The sequence below is a fragment of the Pogona vitticeps genome, chromosome 5, assembly GCF_051106095.1.
Source record: "Pogona vitticeps strain Pit_001003342236 chromosome 5, PviZW2.1, whole genome shotgun sequence".
NCBI lineage: Eukaryota > Metazoa > Chordata > Lepidosauria > Squamata > Agamidae > Pogona > Pogona vitticeps.
The window spans coordinates 163573161-163595770 of record NC_135787.1 but is presented as its reverse complement, the minus strand read 5'-3'; the positions used below and the strand labels follow the sequence as shown (position 1 = coordinate 163595770).

General features: G+C 39.1%; 1 protein-coding gene across 3 annotated transcripts in view; it reads right to left on the bottom strand.

The window, feature by feature from the left end:
- Nucleotides 1-22610, bottom strand: part of ENTHD1 (ENTH domain containing 1) — a 193937-nt gene that overhangs the window by 15077 nt on the left and 156250 nt on the right. For 2 of the 3 annotated variants that reach the window (XM_073000141.2, XM_073000143.2), the window contains 2 exons: nt 18043-18255; nt 10248-10366 (listed from right to left, as the gene is read on the bottom strand). In XM_073000141.2, the coding sequence (XP_072856242.2) occupies nt 10248-10366; nt 18043-18255 (332 nt within the window). The remainder of the gene's footprint in view (nt 1-10247; nt 10367-18042; nt 18256-22610) is intronic. The other variant, XM_078376143.1, reaches the window with a different exon arrangement.

Here is a 22610-nt window from a genome sequence, read left to right as displayed (position 1 = left end):
GCAAAGGGCAAACTGTATTCCGTGATGTTTAAACCACAACTTTTGCAGCAAACCTTACAGCTTGCAGCTGAATCAAGTACTGTATACTGACGGCAAAAGCAACATGTTAATTTTTATTGTTTGGATATTTGAGCCAAGGGAAATAGCTTAAGTGGAAATCAGAATTCTCAAAACTGTCCTGCCTTTTTTGCCATGTCAAATAACCCCAAGAAGTTGGCATCACTTTGATGTAAGTAATAATCCTGATTTGACATATGGATGCTGGCACAGTGTCAGACTGAAATACAATCATATGATCTTTTAGGATGTGTTTGAAGTAGATTAAAACAGATACACAGAAGGAGAGAGACATCACTCAAGAGAAAGAGGATGGAAGGTAAAAGGAGAAAGCTGTACAGAACCCACCACCACCCTTTATTTAAAAGAACAAAAAAAAGTTCTCAAGTTTAGGGATATAGGGACACATATTACTGTACTCACTTCAGGGCATATGCCACTCCAGTATTACTCTTGTCTCTGCATTAATTGCTTTCCCAGTTCAGTCTATAGAAAATATGCTGATTATCTCTGTGTAACAAGGAAGCTCATGATATTTATATGAGGGTCTGGCTGATGCATTAAATGTTCAAGTAACTGTAATTATTAAAAGATCAAAGCTAAGAAAATGAGCAGAAGTTTTAAAGAAGTTTTGTATTCAGGTCAGTATTTGTTCTACTGAGTCAAATCACACAGTGCTGCTGTCTTTGTCATAGAAGAAAGTGATTATTAATATTTTTAGCAGAATCAGCTCAAACTAGCTTAAAATGCTTAATTACCATATGTGGTAATAGATTCAGAAAAGCATACAAGACAAATCCTATGTTACTGTAATCAGTAGGAAAGCTAACCATTTTAAAAATTGTTAACAAATCAATGGCACAATTCTAATGAGCCAAAATAACTGAGGGTTGGCTGAGTGAACGCTAAGTAGCTAAGATTGTGCTGGACCTAGACCACTCCCAGTCTAAATAAAATGGAAATTACTTAAGACTATCCTGACCCATTTGGTGTTGTGGACAGAGTGACAAACTAGGACTCAAGAAACCTGGGTTAAAATCCCCATTTTGCCATGGAAACTTGCAATAGGATGGCACTTGTAAAATCACTCCTTAAATATCTCACATACCTTGCAAACTGTTGTAAGTTTGATGCAACCTGATTGCACAAAACCCCTTCACATGCCATCTTGACCCGACATCACTTTCTGATCACAGAGATGTTGTGAGAATGGACATTGTAAGCAGGGTCTAGATCTGGAATAACTCAGCTGTTCTTCCTCTCTATCTGTTTTTCAGTTCTTTGGCCAGCTGATCTCAGCCAGCACAGGAGTTGTGGCACTATGTGCAAAAATTCTACCCATTCCAAGCTAATACACCTAGTGTATCTTCAAGTTTGGATCACATTGCCTGTCATTTTGTGTCCTCTCTGGGCAAAAGATCTCACTGATACAATTATTCGTCCCTGCATAATTATATTGGTATACAGTAATTATTTGTACCTCTTATTAAACTTGTGCTATATATATTCTGGGATTTGTTTCCACAGAAGTTTGCAGTTGCCCTTGATGAGTAGTCATTGGAAAGAAATAAAGCACAAGTGGATTAACTTAAGTGACACATTTACTATTTGAACAATACATTTACTACTCAATAACGAATTTAATTATTTTCTTATTGGGATATAGATAGTATATCTACAAGCAATGGGGAATATGTTTATGAAAAAATAAAGCTAAAGGTTGGTAGGTATTTAGGTATTAGCACAGCGATTAAGGGATCAACACTGTGAATTTTGACTAGGAAGCGGGGGGTTGAGGGAACATAATATTAGACTTGAGGGAAAACAAGGATTAAGACTAACATATTTACTGGACTGAGAGAATCATATTTGATATTTTACAGACAGAACAGGATAAGAAAAGTAATTTTCTTCCTCCTTGTTATTTATACATCATTATATCCAAAGATCATTCCTAAACCAGTTACTTCATCACCCCTCAGTGAAAACATGTTTGCATATAGGTACGTACATAATTAAATGACACTGTAGAACACGTCATTTAATTGTTTAAGTTTTACAGCTTCTACTATGAAAAAAGCAAAGTGCACAAGGACAGGGAATTAATGAGAGCCATTGCTATTTTTAAATTGGGGAAGGGTGTTGCAGAAAAAAAAACATGAACAAGGCAGCTGAACAGATGGGTATATTTAGAAGAAGGTCTGTATCAAGGGAAAAACAGACTGCTTACCTATAAGGTTCGTTCTTCAAGCAGTCATTTGTGCATTCACTAATATGGATCTGTAGTCATGCAGAACCACCATTTGAAACCTAGATTGAGCTTAGTGATAACCCTGCTGCTCCTATCTTTAGTGCATGTATCAGTGGACTTCAAAAATCAGACAACACACCAGCAGAGCACCATGTGCCAACAAGTGCTGAGGAGGGGAGGAAGGGCAGATCATGTGAATACACAGATGACTACTCAAAGAACAAATTATAAAGGTAAGCAACCTGTTTTTCTTCATGGTCTCTGTGCAACTATATTTAGAGCAGGGCTGCAAGAAGACCATGGGTGGGCACCTGAACTCACTGGAGCACCACAGAAAGAACAATTCTCCCCAAAGATGCATTTATCTGGCATCAAGCTGACAGTGTTAATGGTAGAGATAAACTCTCTGCATGACACAGTGCAATGCAGAAGCCCTAGGCTCAAAGGCAGTGAAAGTGGCCACTGGTCTTGCAGAATGACTGTATATTAGCATATACAGTATAAAGATTTTTGCAGTCGTGTTGAGGATTGGAGGCAAAGGATGAAAAAACAATGGTTTGTAAGAGAAGAAAGACTGCAACATACTGTATTTTTCAGTGTATAAGACTATACTTTTGTCTAAAATCTTTAGACTAAAAATTGAGGGTCGTCTTATACATGGAAGTAAGCTGAGGAGATAACAAAAACAACTGGAGGAGAAAGCAGGAATCAAAGCGATCCTGCAGTGTTTTGATTCCTTTCCCCCTACACTTGCTAAATCCCGCTTAGATTTCTTAATTTTGGGTTAGAAAAGAGTGGGGCATGTTATACATGGAAAAATACAGTACTTCAGCAGGAACATGCTGTTATGTTGGAGAATAACTTTGGGTACCAAGTTAAATATGGTTGGTCCAAGTGTGACGCACAGAGTTCTTCCACATAGTATTCTGCAGTAATGACCACAATAAAATCTACTTGAACATTAGCAAGTTCAAAGGCGCAATGTCCAGCAGTTCAATGGGGAAGCAGGGGGGGGGGGTTGCAAGTTATACAAGGATTTAGGAGAGATGCTAAAGAGGGTTAATGTTACAAGGGTCAAGCATTGGTGTGCCATTCTGCATACGAACTTTCTGATCCCTTGAGAGCATGAAGAACAAAAGTTATTGTGTGGAATGTGCAGCTACTGAGGTTGATAATGCAGCTAGATAAACTTTAATGGAAGAGGAAAATAACTTTTGGCCAACATGGATAATAGAAGGCATAGAATTTGATAAAGCAAACAGTTGCCTGAATCAAAGCATGATCCATGGAAAGGGACCAAAATGCTTGTCATTTATGGCTGTAATCTACAGTTTCTTGCATCTTGAATAATTTGACCTATCAAGGGTCAGCTCCTCCATGCAATGAGTTTAGAGCATGAGGATGTCAGAATGAAGAACTGACCCTGATTCTCCGAAGACATCACTAAATCAAAGAATACTTGATAACACAACCTGAGGAGGAAATGGAACTATGTTTGATGGATGGGGCCATCACAGGGTTATGAGAATGCTGCATGGGCATTCTCTGTGAATGTTGTAGATTACTTTTGTGAGTAGAAAGAAGGGTAGAAATATGTAAAGGTATTTCTAGTGCCAGGGAACAAGGAGAGTGGGGTCTGTTGCAGCTCAGCTGCAGTACCATGGAGTTACCTATTCAAAGTTGAAGTAAATACAATGATCTGAAGTCATCCCTGCAACCTGAATAGACTCCTGAGCAGGTGGTGGTGAAGTTCTACTCGCGTATGCTTTGATAGGATCTGAGAAGTAAGTTTGCTGGGTTGTTTGTTTTGCATGTCACTGCCACTAGCAAAATGTTTTGGAATGTAAAGTCCAGGAGAGTTTTGGAATGAATTCTGTCTTTTTTGTTGGTGTAAACATGCTGTAGTGGGATTCTACATGGCCAGCAAGTAGTGGACAGATCTTGAAAACTGCCAAGAACTCTAGGAAGTTGATATTGTGTTGAGCCTCTCTTGGAGTCCATCATCTTGTAGTACAGTAATGAAGCAGTGCCCTCCCCAACCATTGTTGGACATGCATGTCATTACCATCAGAGATTAGGCTGGAAGGGCAAATGATGTACTGAAGAACAGGGAGGGCAGGAAAAGTCCATCACCAAAGGGAAAGTAAGACTGAATGAAATATGTATTCGCGAAGGCTTTCACGGCCAGGATCTAATGGTTGTTGTGGGTTTTTTGGGCTCTTTGGCCGTGTTCTGGAGGTTTTTCTTCCTAACGTTTCGCCAGCATCTTCAGAGGACAGCACTCTGTGCTTGCCACAGAGACTGGTGAAACATTAGGAAGAACAACCTTCAGAACATGGCCAAAGAGCCCGAAAAACCCACAACAACCACTGAATGAAATACTTTGAGTCAAAGTCATTTCAAGTTGATGACTGGATTGTAGTGTTGTATGAGACAATTATCTCCTACAGAGCCTCACAAAACAGAGAACCTCAATAGTGGATGCCATGAATTCAAGACGTTTGAGGATGTAGGTAGGATGAACAGTGACAGTATATAGACCCAAAATTGATAGTGGCCATTGCTGAAGGCAAAACAAAAGTATTTGTGAAGTGATGGGTAATTGTGGCATAAAACCAAGTATGCCACAAATTGATCATGGCAAACCAGTTGTCTTCCTACATGAGAAGAAGAAAATCAATGACATTCATCATGTGGAAGCCTCTGTAGTTTGTGGCTGTATATATGTGTTAATACTTTGCAAGCTGAAGATTTGTTCAGAGACATCCGGCCCATTTTAGTACTAGAAAATGCTAAGAGTAGTATCCTTTGGACACTGGGAAGCATTCATTTGAAGGCTTTCTTACATAAAATAATGATTTCTTGTAGCAGAGCTGTGGATAGCAAAATGCAGCAGACATCTCCCTCTGGGGAAAGGCAATCAAATTCTATCCAATTGCTACACTGAATGATAGAAAGGAGTCATCAATCTGACACAAAGGTCCCCAAAGCAGCTACGTGCTAGGTGCGGTTGACTGGTGTTACGCAAGGTACCAAAAGGGAAAAGCAAGTCAAAAGATTGTTTGGAGTTGGTGGGCTTGCATTTATATAAGGATTACTTGGACTGGTGAGAGATGGATAACCCCTTGGATGAGAAAGGGTTGAGTGTGTGAGTTGTTCAAAGGTGGTGGTTGATATCAATAGGAGCTACATGATTTCTGTCAGCTGGGAAGACTACGGTAATACTCTGATGTGATGAACAGTACTTACAGCTGCTAACTTTTCATCTAAAAAAATGAGACTAGGATGGTCAAAACATCCTGAGGACTTGTGCAATCATTGTGTAATAGTGCATGGAGCAAAACCACAAGTGTTGCATCAAAATACCAGTTCCTATAAGATTCTTTGAAGAATATTCCACAATGTGCCAAGCCAAAGTGATTTGTCAATGGGAGACAGTCTGCTTTCTTTAAAGAAAAAACCCACAACGTCCCTTTTATAATTGGACAGATTATTAGAATAGCCAGCTTATTCCCCTGAAAGAGCTGGTAACAGCTGAGTTAAGTTTCTGGTTTGCTGCTTTAAGACCCAGTGTGGCTTCTCAGTAGTCTTTGTGGCCCAACCGATCCATACAGTGGCCCTTCTTGTCAGATGGAGTGGAAGATGATTTATTCTCAGCAGAGGAGGTAACAATAAATGAATAAGGTATGGATGTTTTGACAAAAAGTAGCAAGACCCATCCTGTAAGTTTTCTAGGTTGCAGGAGGTGACAGAAGTAGAGATCTGTGCTATGTTGATTTTATGCTCCTTAACAGAAAAGCAAACAATGGTAGTGTCATAAGAGTGTTGCTTTGAGTATGAAACAGCAATAAGACAGGATCTTCATTCTGTAACTCCTCATGGCGATATAGTACTTTAAGGTGCTTTGCCATATGAATCAGGAACTTGCAGGGGTAATGGGGTTATTGGTAACTACAAGTGGATCTGAGGAAGATCTAATGTGGGTTGATTTGCATCCCCTTCATCCAAATCAATCCCCCAGTGCATATTTTTCATCCTTTTTACAACATCGAATGCTGAATGTATCAGTTCACCCTACGGTCAGTCATATTTACAGCAAAGGGTGATCCTGTATTTGTCATCAATGGTGTCCCTAAGGAAAGAGTGCAGTCCTTTGTAGTAGCTGAGGAAGTAGTAGCAATTATTCACGTCTTTGAAATATATAGACTATATGAAATACCATATGCACTATGAGCAAAAAAAAAAATAAAGTACTAGAGACTGAGACCATGTGGTCTTTCAGATTCCATATGATTCGCTATACTGGTTAAGGTAGATGGAACATGCAATTCAGCCAACATCTGGAGAGATGCATACTCCTCACCCTTGCTGCATAATGGGAAGAAAAGAGGAAGAGGGCAGGAAAGAGAGAACAGGAAAGAGAAAAGCTGGCAGGGAAAGAGAAAGGGATGGCCAAAAGAAAATGACTTGTCCATCACCAGCTCTAGCCACACATACCTCAACCTTTCATGTGACAGATAAACTAAAATGTTATCAAAGCAGTTCATCACATCTCAAACCTGCAGGAAACAGAGTCAGATAAGCCCATGATCATGCAACCACTGAGAAAGACACAAAGAAAGTCACTTCCTTGCTGGCAGACATTATGCTAATTTCTTATTTATGAAATGAAAAATAAATGCATCATTTCAAGTATTATGACACACTACATTATCTGAGTAAATGTTAACATTAATGGCAATTAAAGTGATGTTTAATTAGTCAACCACAGTGACTTGAAAGAGTGAGGAATTTCAAATAAGTAGTAAGTATAAAGTATGAAAATTGAAAACAAGAGGAAAGGAGGAAATTCCACTCAGGACCAAAGTCTCCGTTACAAGAAAGGAAACACAATGAATTCAGTTTATCTCCCATCATTTTTCCAACTAGGAAATACTGGCAGGATTTACTGTGCTACTTGGTGTGCTACTGTTTCATTTGCTAAGACCTCACACAACAATAACATGTATGACATTATTAGGTTTTATCAGTGAGCCTGATGGTGGCCTTTTAAAACGTTGATTGTTTGTTTACGTGTGTGTGTATGTGTGTGTTTTGCAACTGACCACCTTGCTCCTTAAAGGTATTTACCTATTCTTCTTATTATTTGGTATACATCTTCACTATATATTTTTCATATTCTGTCACTTGATTGCTTCCAGCCACTCCTCCTCCTCCTCCTCCTCTTCTTCTTCAATTGTTGCTTCTGCAGCTTCTTGCCCCCTTCCCTCTTTTTAGGCCCTCCCCATAGTCTTCTGTGCAGCTTCTCTGTGCTACTTCTCTTCTGAACTTTCCTTCTTCCATGCACCCCACACATTACCACCCCTCACCATTGCCTGTTTAGCTGCTGTCACCGCTGTCTTGGCCACCTGCTCCATCCTCAACTGACACCGTTGCTAGGTCTTCACCCCTCGGGAACAAAAGAGAATTTTGCGATGGCCAGCAAACAGTTTTAAATCCCATAACAGATCGGACAGGACAGCCCAGGGAAGAATGATTACTGCCAGAAAAGGTGCCCACGACTTTGTCCAACCCTGAAGCTACCAACAACCCCAAGAGGTGAGTTTTGGATCAGCACTTATCATACAGAGCTCCTTCTCAACAGAAGAGACAGGCTGGCATGTGCAAATTAATTAAAGGAGAAGCTTCAGAGGATTGGGGCTGGGTCCTGAAAAGAGCCTGCCCTGTCCAAAGCTTATCAGACAAGAAACAAAACCAAAAAAAAGAGGAAAAAATGAAGAAGATAAAAACACTAAAGTTTTTAATTCTTGAGTCTGAAGGAAGGGGTCTGAAAACTCACATTAAAATAATCTTTAAGGTGCCACAACGTTTTTGTCTTCTTTATTTTTTGTTTTTCTTTCATTTTGTTTCTTGTCTCTTGCGCATGCACAGACTAACACAGCTACAACTTCAAAAACTGTCCAAAGCTGTTGTTATCAACTGCATGCTGAAAGGATAGAGGGAAGGAGGTAGTGAAGAAATAATAAATGCAGTTATAACCTTAAACATAACTTCAAGGACTTCAGCAATTGAACAGTCAAAATATGTCATATCTGTGACTTTTGAAAAACTTGAGTTGTAGATTTTTTTAAAAAAAAAACTTGAGCGAAAGTAATTGGATGCTTGACAATTACCTGACATTACCAGTGTTCTACGATTTTGAAGCTGAAGAATGAAAATTACAACATCTCAAAAGCTTTGATCATGTTGTATTCTATTTATAAAGGAAATGACTAAAGGAATTCTATTATAGGGGGAAACAGATGCTGTTCTACAGTAAACACCTGTACTTAAGACCTAATTGACCCCTCAAAGATGGTAGGAAAGCAAGCAGTCACAAGTTGAGTTCTTTTTTCCAATATGTGTAATGTTATAAATTGGGATTTCACTAGTAAAAATATTTTATATGCCTTAAATAAGATAAGAATTTTCACAAAAATAAAAATAAATAGAACACAGATAGAGTACATGGTTTTAGAAACCTTCATGCAACTTATAAGAAAATGCTCAAAACTGAATGTGACCATCTGAACTTAGCAACAAGCACATTCCTTTTGATCCACAACCCATGTGCCACACTGAGTCAGCTGACTCAGTCTTCTGGCTCACCCAGTATAGCCAATCAACAGGCTGCCAGTCACAGACACAAATACAAGCTTTTCACATGAGCAGGACATACCATCTACTATCAAAAAAACCCCCACAAATGTTGTAAGCAGAGAGTCAACTGTAGTTTTGAATAACTACATACACCTACAGATATATCCGACTTTCCCACACAGATTCAAACCCAAAGATCAATTATACAGAATATATTCAAGCTAGTATTTATCATATCAAATAGTACCGACTGGAATAATTTATCAGGATTTTAGTCCATTGTAAATCAAATAATAGTTTGCATAACCTGTGCAGGGGAAGCCCGGACAGGAGGAAAAATCTATAATCTCTTCCTTATTTATCTGTTACTAAGGGCTTCTCATTTTCCTAAATCAGCCTGTTTCCACAATCTGAATAGTGTGCTGCCCATTTGTAAATCTGATCACCTGCACTCAGCTGTTAGCCATATACAACACTGTTCAAATGATGAAGGAGCTTGAAAGGCTTCCAAGAGTCATCAAGTCCAAAATTTTTAGTTCCTAGTCCGGTGTGGCTGACTCCCAGTTTGAAGCCACACGTTGATCCTGATTGTGGGTAAACAGGTTCCAAAGTGTGCCATTCTTCTAGCCTCAGAAATCTCTAGGAAACTCACTTGTTGTGGAGTTATAAGTGAGCAAAAGATCTCCAGCCTGAAAAAGCTTTACCATTGCTTTTCTTTTCTCTCTCTCTTTTTGCTAGAATAAAATGAATCTCATTTTTGGACAAAACACTTTCGTGGGAGTGTGGCTGAATTATTTCTATCTTTGGCCCAATATATTTAAATTTTGGACCACTTAGTGCCTATGCACTGTATCCAACCCTGTATTATCGTCAAGTCCATAAATATAATTTTTATAGATGTAAATCTAACATAGAAATCCTAAAATTCTTTAACATTTTGGTTTTTTATCTGAACCAGTGGTATTTAGACATACGAGCAAGACACACTTTCACCTATGGTAGCATCATAAGTCCCCAGAAGGCAATGTGCCCTTAGTCAAATTAACACATGAGAAAGAAGGAAGAAAAACAAAGCTGAAAAACATGAAAGGGAAACAGAAATAACACTTGCAATTCAGAAAACAACTCAAGTCTATTCCCAGGTAAATTACTATAGAACTACTGTACAGCTTACATTTTATTATTTGCAAGATATTGGGGGGGAGGAGATCACCCAAACACTCAATTAAATATTGTGTTCAGCCATTTGTTACCTCTAAAGGCAGTTTATGGCTTACCTCTAAGGCAGTTTATGGCTTACCTCTGATGAATTCTTTGCAGCAATATTAAGTGCTGGTGTTTCTTGGACTACCTCTGTTTTGCTGGGTGTCTGCTCGGGCTGACTTTGCTCTGTTGCCGGTAATGCCTTAGGGACGAAATCTGTCACAGAAAGATTTTTTTAGAAAATATATATTTTTGGTAAAAATATAAAAAGGAGACATGTTAAATTTCCTAGGGTTAATTGAGCAAAATATGCCTCTAAAGTCTTGTTCAGTCCATTAATTACAATGCTACCTGCAGTGGCTGGATCTGAATGCCAAATACTGTTTAATTTTCTCTGAGAGTTGACAAACCCTGACAGAAGTCTCTTATTCTTAACTGCTAATTCTGTTTATGTTCTCAATTTACAGAGAAGTCTTTCTTTCTTTTTGAAGTGGGAGAAATTAACATAAAGAGCCAACAGTTCTGCTTATTTATGTGAAAGTAATATAGAGAAAACCAGATAATATTAGGGGGTAGTACTGCCTGTTTTTGCCACCAGGTCTTCCAATTAGTATTTAAAGTGTTATTACTGCAGCACAGTAGTCATGCATTTTGCATTATGAGCTTCTAAAAATGAATTCAGAGATCATTTGAAAGATAATGAAAATGCTTTAAGACCATAGCCTTCTACAAATACTGTAGAAGCATTTAGCAATAAATGAATGAATACTGCTGTTACTTTTTTATTTTAGTTACTGCTGTTTCAGATCCTATTGATACGTGTGTTCTCATGCTTTATGTTTTAATAAACAGTTTGTGCAAATTGGTATATTTGTTTTCCTGTCTAATGTTGTAATTTCTTTACAACAAAAAGACAGTTTATACATTCCAAATCAGCTCTAATCTCTCAGACGTGGATCAACGCATCATTCTTAGATTGTTCTGCTCTTGTTGTGACACTGAGACATGCTTTGCAAGGGCGTCAGGGCCAACTAGAACCAAGACTTGTTGCTCTGACACCAAGCCGCACATGGAGCCTCCTGCCCCCACTCCAGGCAGTCATCCAAATCAAAGTGCAGAGTAACCCAAAACAGCCCAGTTAGTTTGGCAGAAAATTCCACAAACACATATCCCGTGCTTAGCAGTAAATATAAAATAATAATAAATTAGGGACTAACTATTTTCTGTCACAAGAGCCCACAGCTCTTGCCTGAGGCATTCACTTCGCTCTGCCTAATGGTATGGCTGGCTTTGGAGAATGCACACTTCCTTTAAAAATAACAAGAGTTCTAGGTAGAGAAGATGTCCCCTCAGACTAATTCAGCACCAGCTCATACAACAGATTACTTCTGCTCAGGATCAACAGGAGTGTTTGCCTGAACAGCTAAAGCTGTTAATGGCAACATGCATGCGGCATTAATTCACTCAGCAGAAAGTTCTAAGTCAAAAAAAGCAAAATAAATCTTTGCTTTTGCACTATTTCATCCAGATTTGTAATCCTTTATGCCCTCCATTTTTTGCACAGAAGCCAGATAATACTTCATGTCCACTATCCTCACCCCCCTTTCTAGATTAATTTGTGGGTATTATTTATTTAGGTCCTAGTGCAATGTTGGACTGGCAAGTCATTTTTTTTTAAAGATACAGTGGTGCCTCACAAAACAAAAGCCTCACAGGACAAAAAACTCGCAAGACAAATGGTTTTGGCAAAGGGGGTTGATGACTCACAAGACAAATGTTCCAATGGCCATGCTTCGCAAGACAAATGTTTTCCGTTTTTTATTCCTGCCTCATGTTTGCTGATTTTTAAATGTTTTTCTATGATGTTTAGAAAGTTAAAGTTTTTTGATTGAAATTTTGGAAATCATCTGCACAATATGTATGGCTTTAAAGAGCACTTAAAGAAACCTTTGTAAACCAAATTTGGCTTTGTTCTGACTTTTTTTGCCCATAGAAATGCATTAATTAGATTTTAATGCATTCCTATGGGAAAACGCATTTCGCAAGACAACATTAACCACGGAACAAATTAAATTCGTCTTGCGAGGCACCACTGTACTCTTCCTTGTGACTTCTGTTTAATTCATTAGTTCTTGACTGAGACATGTTGCTGTTAATCCTGTCAAATCACTTCAGGTTCACAGTGCTCCTACAAACTAATGAACTCTAGACAGTCCTATCATTAATAGTCCTGTTCAGGTCTTGCAGATTGAAAGCATGGTTTTCTCCAGTCAAACCATCTAGCGTACCTTGTTTAACGTTTTCCTCTTTTCCTCTTGGCTTTCATTTTCCCTATATTATTGTAACCTGTTTCCCCCAAAATAAGACAGGGTCTTAAAGTATATTAATTTGTGCTCCAAAAATGCAGTAGGGCTTATTTTCAGGGGATGTTTTATTTATTTTTTCATGTTTATTCAAATACTGTACAGTCATATCATCTTCTGGTTGCTGCACAATGGTGGAGGGTGGAGTTTCACTTAAATAGGGCTTTTTTTGGGTAGGGCTTATATTACGAGCATCCTGAAAAATCATACTAGGGCTTATTTTCAGGTTAGGTCTTATTTTCGGGGAAACAGGGTATTTACAATTTATGTCTTCTCATATGTCCAAAGTAGGGTACCATTGCTGTAGTCTTTTTAGTTTCTAATGACAATTCATGCTTGATTTTATCTAGAAACCATTTATTTGTCTTCCTGGCAGTCCATGGTATACCTAAAGCTCTCTTCCAACACCACATTAAGGATTATTTTTTTCCTGTCAGGTTTCTTTACTGTCCAGCTTTTACATCAAGAATACCACATTATCTATTTCCCAGCAACACATCCTTAGACATAAGAATTTTTTCTAGTTCCTTCGTAGCTATTATTTCAAACCTCTGTCTTCTGATTTCTTGGCCATGGTCTCTTTTTTATTAATACTTCAACAAAAGTATATAAAATACTTAACAATTTCAATTTCTTCGCTGCCAACAATAAAGTTGTGTAATTCTTCTGAAGTCAATATTTTGTCTTCTAAATGTTCAACTGTAATTGTTATTTTCTACTTTCTTCTTTAATCTTTATCAGTAGTCAAGTTACTGATGTTTTCTCACAATAAGATGGTATCTTCTGTGAATCTTAAATTAGTGATGTTTTTTCCACCAATGTCCACTCCATCTGAATTTCACCTAGTTTTCTGTGCAATATGTTCTGCACATAGATTGAACATATATGGAGTTAAAATGCATCCCTAAACTCAATTGACAGTGAAACAGAAGAACTGTGAAATGGAACCAGATATATTATCAAAGAAATATGCAAAATACTGTTCCTGTGATCAAAGGAAAATAAAATTCCTGATTGCTAGAAGACTGTAATCATGTTCAGCATTAGCCCTCCATGCATCACATAGACTTCAACGCTTGACTGTCAATTTGGACTGTTGTAGGCTGAGATTGGTAGGTACAAGATTTATGGCAGATTTCACTCAATTGCTTCTTGAACCTTACCTATCACTATCTGATGTTTGGCCTCAACTGTGTGCTAACTATTTAACACTACCATTTTTGTCCTTTATCATGTCCATCTTTGCACATAATGTTCTTTTAATATCTCCAGTTCTCTTGAACAGATCTCTGATTTTCCCCTTTCTATTATTTTCTTCTATATCTTTGCACTGTTCCATTTAAGAAGGCCCTCTTGTCTCTCCTTGCTATTCTTTGGAAGTCAGCATTCAATATTCTGTAACTTTCCCTATCTCCCTTGCATTTTGTTTCCATTTTCTTCTGTGCTATTTGTAAGGCCTTGTTGGACAGCCACTTTGCTTCCTTGCATTTTTTCTTTGGGATGTTTTTGTTGCTGCCTCCTGTACAATGTTACGAGCCTCCATCCATAGTTCTCCAGGCACTCTGTCCACCAAATCGAGTTCCTTAAATCTCTTCTTCATTTCCACTGTGTACTCATAAGGGATTTGGTTTAGATTTTACCTGACTAGCCCAGTGGTTTGTCTTATCTTGAGTTTTGCTATAAGAAGCTAATGATCAGAGCAACAATCAGCTCCAGGTCTTGTTTTTGCTGACAGTATACAGCTTCTCCTTCTTTGGCTGCAGAGAACATAATCAATCTGATTTTGTTATTGCCCATCTGGTGATGTCCATGTGCAGAGTCACCTCTTGTGTTGTTGGAAAAGAGTGTTTGTGATGATCAGCTTGTTCTCTTGACAAAACTATTAGCGTTTGCCCTGCTTCGTTTTGAACTCCAAGGCAAAACTTCCCTGTTGTTCCTTTTATCTCTTGACTCCCTACTTTAGCATTCCAATCCCCTATAATGACAAGAACATCTTTCTTTGGTGTCACTTCTAGAAGGTGTTGTAAGTCTTCATAGAATTGGTCAATTTCAGCCTCTTCAGCATTGGTGGTTGTTGCATAAGCCTGGATTACTGTGATGTTGAAAGGCCTGCCTTAGATTCGTGTTGAAATCATTCTCTCAATTTTGAGATTGTATCCCAGTACAACTTTTCCCACTCTTTTGTTGACTATGCGGGCTACTCCATTTCTTCTACGGGATTCTTGTCCACAATAGTAGATACGGTAATCGTCTGAATTGAATTCGCCAATTCCCGTCCATTTTTGTTCACTGATGCCCAGGATGTCAATGTTTATTCTTGCCATCTCCTTTCTGACCACATCCACCTTACCAAGGTTCATAGATCTTACATTCCAGGTTCCTATACAGTATTTTTCTTTGCAGCATCAGACTTTCCTTTCACTTCCATGCATCTCTGCAGCTTAGTGTCCTTTCAGCTTTGGCCCAACCACTTCATCAGCTCTAGAGCTACTTGTACTTGTCCTCCGCTCTTCCTCAGTAGCATGCTGGACACCTTCTGACCTCAGGGGCTCATCTTCCAGCGTCATATCTTTTAGCCTTTTGTTTCTGTTCATGGGGTTTTCTTGGCAAAGATACTGGAGTGGCTTGTCAATTCCTACTCCAGGTGGATTGTGTTTAGTCAGAACTCTCCACTATGACCTGTCCGTCTTGGGTGTCCCTGCACGGCATAGCCCACAACTTCTCTGAGTTACTCAAGCCCCTTCACCACGACAAGGCAGCAGTCCGTGAAGGGGACTTGGTGCCTTAGGATATGTGAACTCTGGGTGACCATGCTCAGAGTCTCTGCTTTCATAATACATGTAATCCCCTTCACCACATTAAGCTCTGCATCCAAGTGGGAGCATGAGGGAATAGTTAATGTTTTATATCTGTTTTATTGTACATAGTTTTGGGAGCTCAAGTTCACACAAAAACAACAAATAAATAAAAAGCGGGGCCTGAACTTAATTACTCCTATCCTTTTTTTCAACCATTAATTGCTCGTTCTTTGAAATGAATATTGTGAGCACAACTACCATTTTGTAACTGTGATAATACATAACATGAATTATAAATAATGAGCAAATGCTGTGGCTGCCAAGAAGGCAAAAAGAGATTGTTGCAGATTAGCTGAGGAGGACCTAACAGCTGACAGGGAGAAGTAGCATACATAGATACACTGCACCTAACAGATCAATGGACACTCCCTGCACATTTCTGGGCAGAATACTTGACGCATATCAGATGAATCTCCATAACACAAAGGGGTTAGGGAAACAGTCTTCTTACCCTCTTTTGTTTTCATGTGGTGTCAAGTAAGTTCTTAATTATGGCAACTCATGGGTTAGTGACTTCCAAAAGAAGCTATCATCAAGAGCACTGCAACAAGAGGACTGCAAACTCAAGGCTGTGGCTTCCTTTATCAAGTCAACCCATCTCTTATTTTATCTTCCTCTTTTCCTTCTACCTTCAACTTTTCTCAGCTTGGGTATTACTTGCCCCACATATGGTAAAAAAGTTCATGTTGCAAAACCTTGAACATCACTTTGCTTGCACAGAAAATCAAAGCAATGGCCATGTAGTTAATGCAGTTTTGGTATCTCCTTGCTGTTTGCAGGCCATTATTTTATTTCCATACTTGTTGACATATTCTTCTTAGGATTTTGACAGATTCAGTCTCTGTAGCTTGGAATAGTTCTATTGGTATCCTCCTAGTCTTTGCACTTTGAGGAGGAAGCTGAGCAGCAATGAAAGCCAGCAATATTTTGTCATTTTGACCCTATGCATGATTCCTTGTTGTCTTTTTCTTTCCGGAGCAGCACCACAATCACTAACATCATTGTTGTTTTTAATGAATGCTGCAGTTCTAAACACACTGTCCATATGACAAATGACATTACAATTAATGGGCATGCTTGTTTGTAAACATTATTGAGTTCTATCCATACCTCCCACAAAGACTTCATTATCTTGAAACTTGATGGAGGGCTATGAATAAAAGTCAGGACTTGGAAAAGTTACATTTTTTGAATACAGTTCCTAGGCTTGTCCAGCAACATGGCCAGTTGGCTAACTGGCTAGGGATTCTCAGAGTTGATGTTATTTCATGACCATGCTGGTTGGTGTTTCCAGTTGCAATCCATAAAACGTTTCCTCCCTATGGCAATGGTAGCAGCAGCCACAAAAAGAATAATTAATATTAAATAAAATGCTTAATTTCTCTGCGGTACAAATCACAGTGAAGTACTGAAAAGGCCATTGGCCTTCAATAGCATTTAATTTAATAGGCTTTTCACATATCAGGAGACACTTGGATCTCTCTCACAGAAAGGAAGGATTAGAATAGTTGTTTATTATACCTTGAATGCATTTTAATATTAAAGTATTAGTTGCTTAATTTTTTTTTGGTTTTATCTTCTTTTTCTTCGCTAACCTAAATTCCTACATAAGCATCAATTTCTGCAAACTTACATAATTATGTAATGTCTAATAACACGAAAACATTCACATCTTATACAGCTTTGCTTATTAATCTTAGTCATGAATGACAGTCTATCTATAATACTAATTTAAAGACTTTTACACAAGAACTGGGTAAGTCCTTGGCCCAGATTGTATGTTGCATGGGGCTTACCTAAAAGCTAACTCAGTTTTGCAAATGAACAATACAAATTGGTGCACTGAAAGTCAATGGCAAAGCTGCACTATTCCCCTGTGGAAGAGCGGGTGCCCTTGCATGTCTGTTAGGATGTGATATTCAATTGGATTTTTTCTTTGGATGCTATTGAAGTAAACTGCTCTAGAATGGGCTTAGTGTGGATGGTTTGACTGTGAAAGCCATTACACAAGAAGTACTGAATATCCAGACAGAGTCCCGTAACAGGGAACTCCATTACGATAGCAGTACCATGTGTAAAAGTGGATATCATTGCCCCAGCAGAGTGTTCTGCTCTGTTGATGCTCAAGTATAGGATCCCAACAATACAGTGGACCCTTGACTTATGGAATTAATCCGTATTGGAACGGTGGCTGCAGGTCAAAAAGTCTGTAGGTCGAGGCTCCATTGACCTACAATGCATTGAAAACCAATTAATCCATAACCAGCTGTTTTTGTTCCATTTGGGGTTTTTTGTTTGTTTGTTTGTTTTTTCCTGGTCCGTAGGTCGATTCCCCAGCTGCAAGTCAAACCTAAATTTTGCAGCCAGAGAAGTCTGTAACTCGAAAAGTCTGTAAGTTGAGCCGTCTGTAAGTCGAGGGTCCACTGTATCGTATACTAAATCTCATGCCATTTTTTTTTGTTTTCTATAAAATGATAAAATAGATCAGACCAAAGCATTATATTTCCCATGGCAAGTGGGCCAATATTATATGCTCATTTGTCAAGGATGAAAACACCTAGTATTTGGTCAAGGAACTTAAAGGATCCATGTTTGTGTTCAGAGTTCAGTTGCTAAAGATGTGAATCACAAGCTTTGCAGGGGGGAGGAGCAATTGGAACATGTTGCTTACATCGGACCTTCTCCACTAAAGGAACAAACTCTGAGGTGGGATCTGAAGCAGCCATCGTTGGTGCATAAGCTTTGGCAGAAGGCTTCTGAGGGAAAAGCATTGCATAAGAAGTGCGCCGCCTTGTCCGATGTGCTATTTCGCGTTCGTTATGTAACAGTTGCTCATCTTTTAATAAAGCAAGGACTTGTTTAGCCTTCTCTCTCACATGAAAACCTGTTGAAAACATCAAGAATGAATCAGAAAAAGAAGTGGTGAGTAACTGTGTCCAGAGTTCCTACTCTGTTCTGTACTATTTGGTAGGTCTGTTATGGGACAATATTAATACAGAAAATGTGGACATGTCTTTCAATTTCAAATGCTTGATATCTGGTACAATGAGCTGCCATTGAGGGAGAGGGGTTAGAATTCAGTTCTGTTGAAGTAGAAGGCAAGCTTATGCAACAGATCCTTCCTTCCCATCTTCCCATTTGGAGCTCCCTGTAACCCCTACAGGTTTTTTTTCAGAGAGCTGGGAAGATAAGCTCTCTGAAAAACAATGGAAAATATCAAACTGGGCTTCAGTGGGAAAGAGAATTCAAATTAGAAATTTTATATAAGTTGTGCCTGTTCTCTGTCTTAAATACAAAAGGGCAGCTAAGCTCCCCTCCCCTACCATTTTTGTTGTTTCCAATAACTATTTCCCAGCCCCCTTAAATTTGCCCTCTGACAAATGGCTAACTTTCTCATGAATGCTCTCAGTGTTGGAGCACTCACCACCGCCTGACATATTTTTCTCCCTTGTAGAATAATTAGTTTGCTGCAAAGTTGTTCACACACATTATATCCCACTAAGCAATTTTACACATGCACCTCTTTCTTTCTCCAAACCTTTATTGGCATAAACACATGCACCTCTATGCCTAATTTTGGCTTTGTGGTACACTCTTGTTATGAAACTAAGCACAGAAGTGTGTGTACGTACACAAATAGATGTTAATATGTCTATTTTGACAAATAGTTATAGCTGAGAGCACATTACTGAAAAGAGACAACATTTTTACATATGTTTGCATGCCCACTTGGTAACAAGCACTATGCATACAGAACTAACCTAAAAGTTTGTGTGCAGTACCACCTTCAGCTACCAATATAGATCAAAGATGCCTACTGATAGTGTGAGTGAATTTAGTCTTGCTTTGTTTGCTTTGACATGCTTACAGTCTGAAGGAGATGCTGACTGATACATCTGAATGAATCCTCAGTATAATGGGTGATATACTGTATTTATGGTACGGCCACCCAAAAATTGTAAATTCTGTATTAGACACAGCAGGCACTTTCTATCATTGTTTCTGGCCTGTCCTACTACATACTACCATAGATAGCACTGCCAGGTCAGCAGCATTGTCCAGCAATTTCACAGCCAAAACATGAGACTAAAGGCAGGTTCTTGTGGTGTCACAGTGAGAGGGCAGGAAGTATTTTGGAGGACAGCTACAACTCCTTCTGGGCCAGCTATGGATAAAAACATGAGAGGATTCTGGATGAATGAACCCAGATTACAGATAAACGTGCCTAATGCAACAACTAAGAGTCAGGGGGCTGGAGAACCATTTTGTGCAGACAAAGTAGAGATTATGGCCAGGCTTTCAAGCCACCTCACACACAAAAATGCAAACTTTGTCATTCTCCAGCACTGCCACCATGAGATTTTTGTCACTGCCTGAAGACCCAGGAAAACAGAGTACAGTAACTTCTTGAGAGTTTGCCAGTACCCTGCCAGCTGGCAAGCCAAATCACAGCTTTTACACAGTAAAAGCAGTTGAAAGAAGGGGCTGTGTCAAAGTAAAGACTGAATATACATTGCAAAATATTGGAATAATTTGTATGCATGCCACTTGTAGGGGACTTGGCGCTGTGGGCTAAACTGCAGAAGCCTCTGTGCTGCAAGGTCAGAAGACCAGCAGTCGTAAGATTGAATCCACGTGACGGAGTGACCTCCCATCATTTGTCCTAGCTCCTGCCAACCTAGCAGTTCGAAAGCATGCAAATGCAAGTACAGTAGATAGATACCACCACGGTGGGAAGGTAACAGTGTTCCGTGTCTAGTCACGCTGGCCACATAGCCACGGAAACTATCTACGGACAAGCACTGGCTCTATGGCTTGGAAACGGGGATGAGCACCGCTCCCTAGATTTGGACATGACTGGACTAAATGTCAAGGGGGACCTTACCTATGCCACTTGTATCCGTAGGAGATTAATCAATAATATTGTACTTTGCTTCAGTAGTTACATAGGAGCAGTGACAAATACTGGAATGTTGTGTCATATAATTTCTTACCCTGAAATTCATGTCATATAATTTTCTTAATTTTGAGAGGCAGGATGAAGGACTATAGGTACCCACATGACTCTGGGGGGATTCTGCAAATTACAGCCCCCAAAAGAAAATGTTTTTAAGCTCTGAATAAACACACATTCAGCTGGCCATTACTGGCATTTGTTCACATGCTTTATAGGGACCTTATGTGTCTTATATTTTTGGTCTGTCATAATTGCAATTCATTTGATATACATAGAAAAAGATAGTGCTGATGGACTGTTCTGCCAACTGCTGATACTCTCAGCAAGAACCATTAATAATTCAATGCATTTACTAGTGTAATATTTTAATTATTCATGATTCTAATAGGTTTTCTAACATTATTGGAAACATATTTGAGTTTAGATAATTTGCTTTTAATCCAACAGGACACTTATTTAAACCATTCTGTCTGACGTTTTGGCATCAAAAAAGCCCTAATTTAATCTATACGCTTTTTGCAGACTTCAGATGTTTCATTTATGACTTGTCGCTTCCATATAATTTCCCCCAAACAGCCTGCCCAGCCCTATTTGACTCACATTGCTGAAGGAATCTAATGTTTGTACAGGATGTGAGGATGCCCAGTACATCCACATTGAGCTCTTTTGTATTTCTCATTGCAACTTTAACCAGTAGAATCTACTTGAAAAGTGTTAAACAGAGTTTTTTCTCCACTTTCTATTACCTGCAGGTTTAACTTTAGGCTGGAGAATATTTTGTCCACAGACCAACTCTGTTCAGGGTGCAGCAACAGCCCATTGTGGGCTCCCCAAATGCTCTGAGGCTGGTATCAACTTCCACTTCTTCTGTGTTGTGAGAATGAAATAGGAACAGAAGGCCTTACAAAGGACTGCAAGAGAAGGAGCAGAGACAGTAGAGGAAGCAAAGTGGAATCTGTACAAGAAAGAATAGGCTCATATGTAGCTTCCAGAAGTTTGTCATTCTAGACCATGTGTCTCCTCTTGAGTTATCTTCCCATGCAGAGAAGAGGGCACACAGTAACTGTGGTGGCTCAGGTCTAGCTTACACAAAGCCTTTTGAGGTTGATGTGCTTGTGCTAGGCCACTGTGGTATCTGAATACTACAGAAACCTGGAAAGAGGTCGGTAAAAGTGCTCATAGCCAAAGCCAGTGGCAGTGCTGGTAAAGACAAATGGCATATAGACTACTTACTGGAGAAAGATTAGTAGCACAGCAAAATAGAGACCATTACATATTCCTGCAAATTGTTCTCCTTTGCCTTTAGTAGACCACAGTTGAGCTTTCTGTGGATCTATCTTATTTATTAGAAAAAAGGCTATCACTACTCCTTTGAACTGGTGATGATGCAAACTGAATTTGAATATATGTGTTCTGCAAGTTTGGAAAACTCAGCAGTGGCCAGAGGATTGGAAAAAAAAATCAGTCTACATCCCAATCCCAAAGAAGGGCAGTGCCAAAGAATGCTCCAACTACCATACAATAGCACGCATTTCATATGCTAGCAAGGTTATGCTCAAAATCCTACAAGGTAGATTCCAGCAGTATGTGGACCGAGAACTCCCAGAAGTACAAGCTGGATTTTGAATGGGCAGAAGAACTAGAGACCAAATTGCTAACATGTGCTGGATTATCCAGAAAAGCATCTACTTCATTGACTATGCAAAAGACTTTGACTATGTTGATCATAACAAACTATGGCAAGTTCTTAAAGAAATGGGAGTGCGTCACGACCTTATCTATCTCCTGAGAAATTTATATGTGGGACAGGAAGCCACAGTTAGCACTGGATATGGAACAACTGATTGGTTCAAAATTGGGAAAGGAGTATGACAAGGCTGTATATTGTCTCCCAGTTTATTTAACTTATATGCAGAATACATCATGCGACAGGCAGGACTGGATGAATTCCAAGCCGGAATTAAGATTGCCGGAAGAAATATCAACAACCTCCGATTTGCAGATGATACCACTTTGATGGCAGAAACTGAGAAGGAATTAAATAACCTCTTAATGAGGGTGAAAGAGGAGAGCACAAAAAATGGTCTGAAGCTCAACTAAGATAATGGTCACTGCAGATGGTGACAGCAGACACGAAATTAAAAGATGCCTGCTTCTTGGGAGGAAAGCAATGAGAAACCTAGACAGCATCTTAAAAAGCAGGGACATTACCTTGCCAACAAATGTCTGCATAGTCAAAGCTATGTTTTTTTCCAGTAGCGATGTATGGAAGTGAAAGCTGG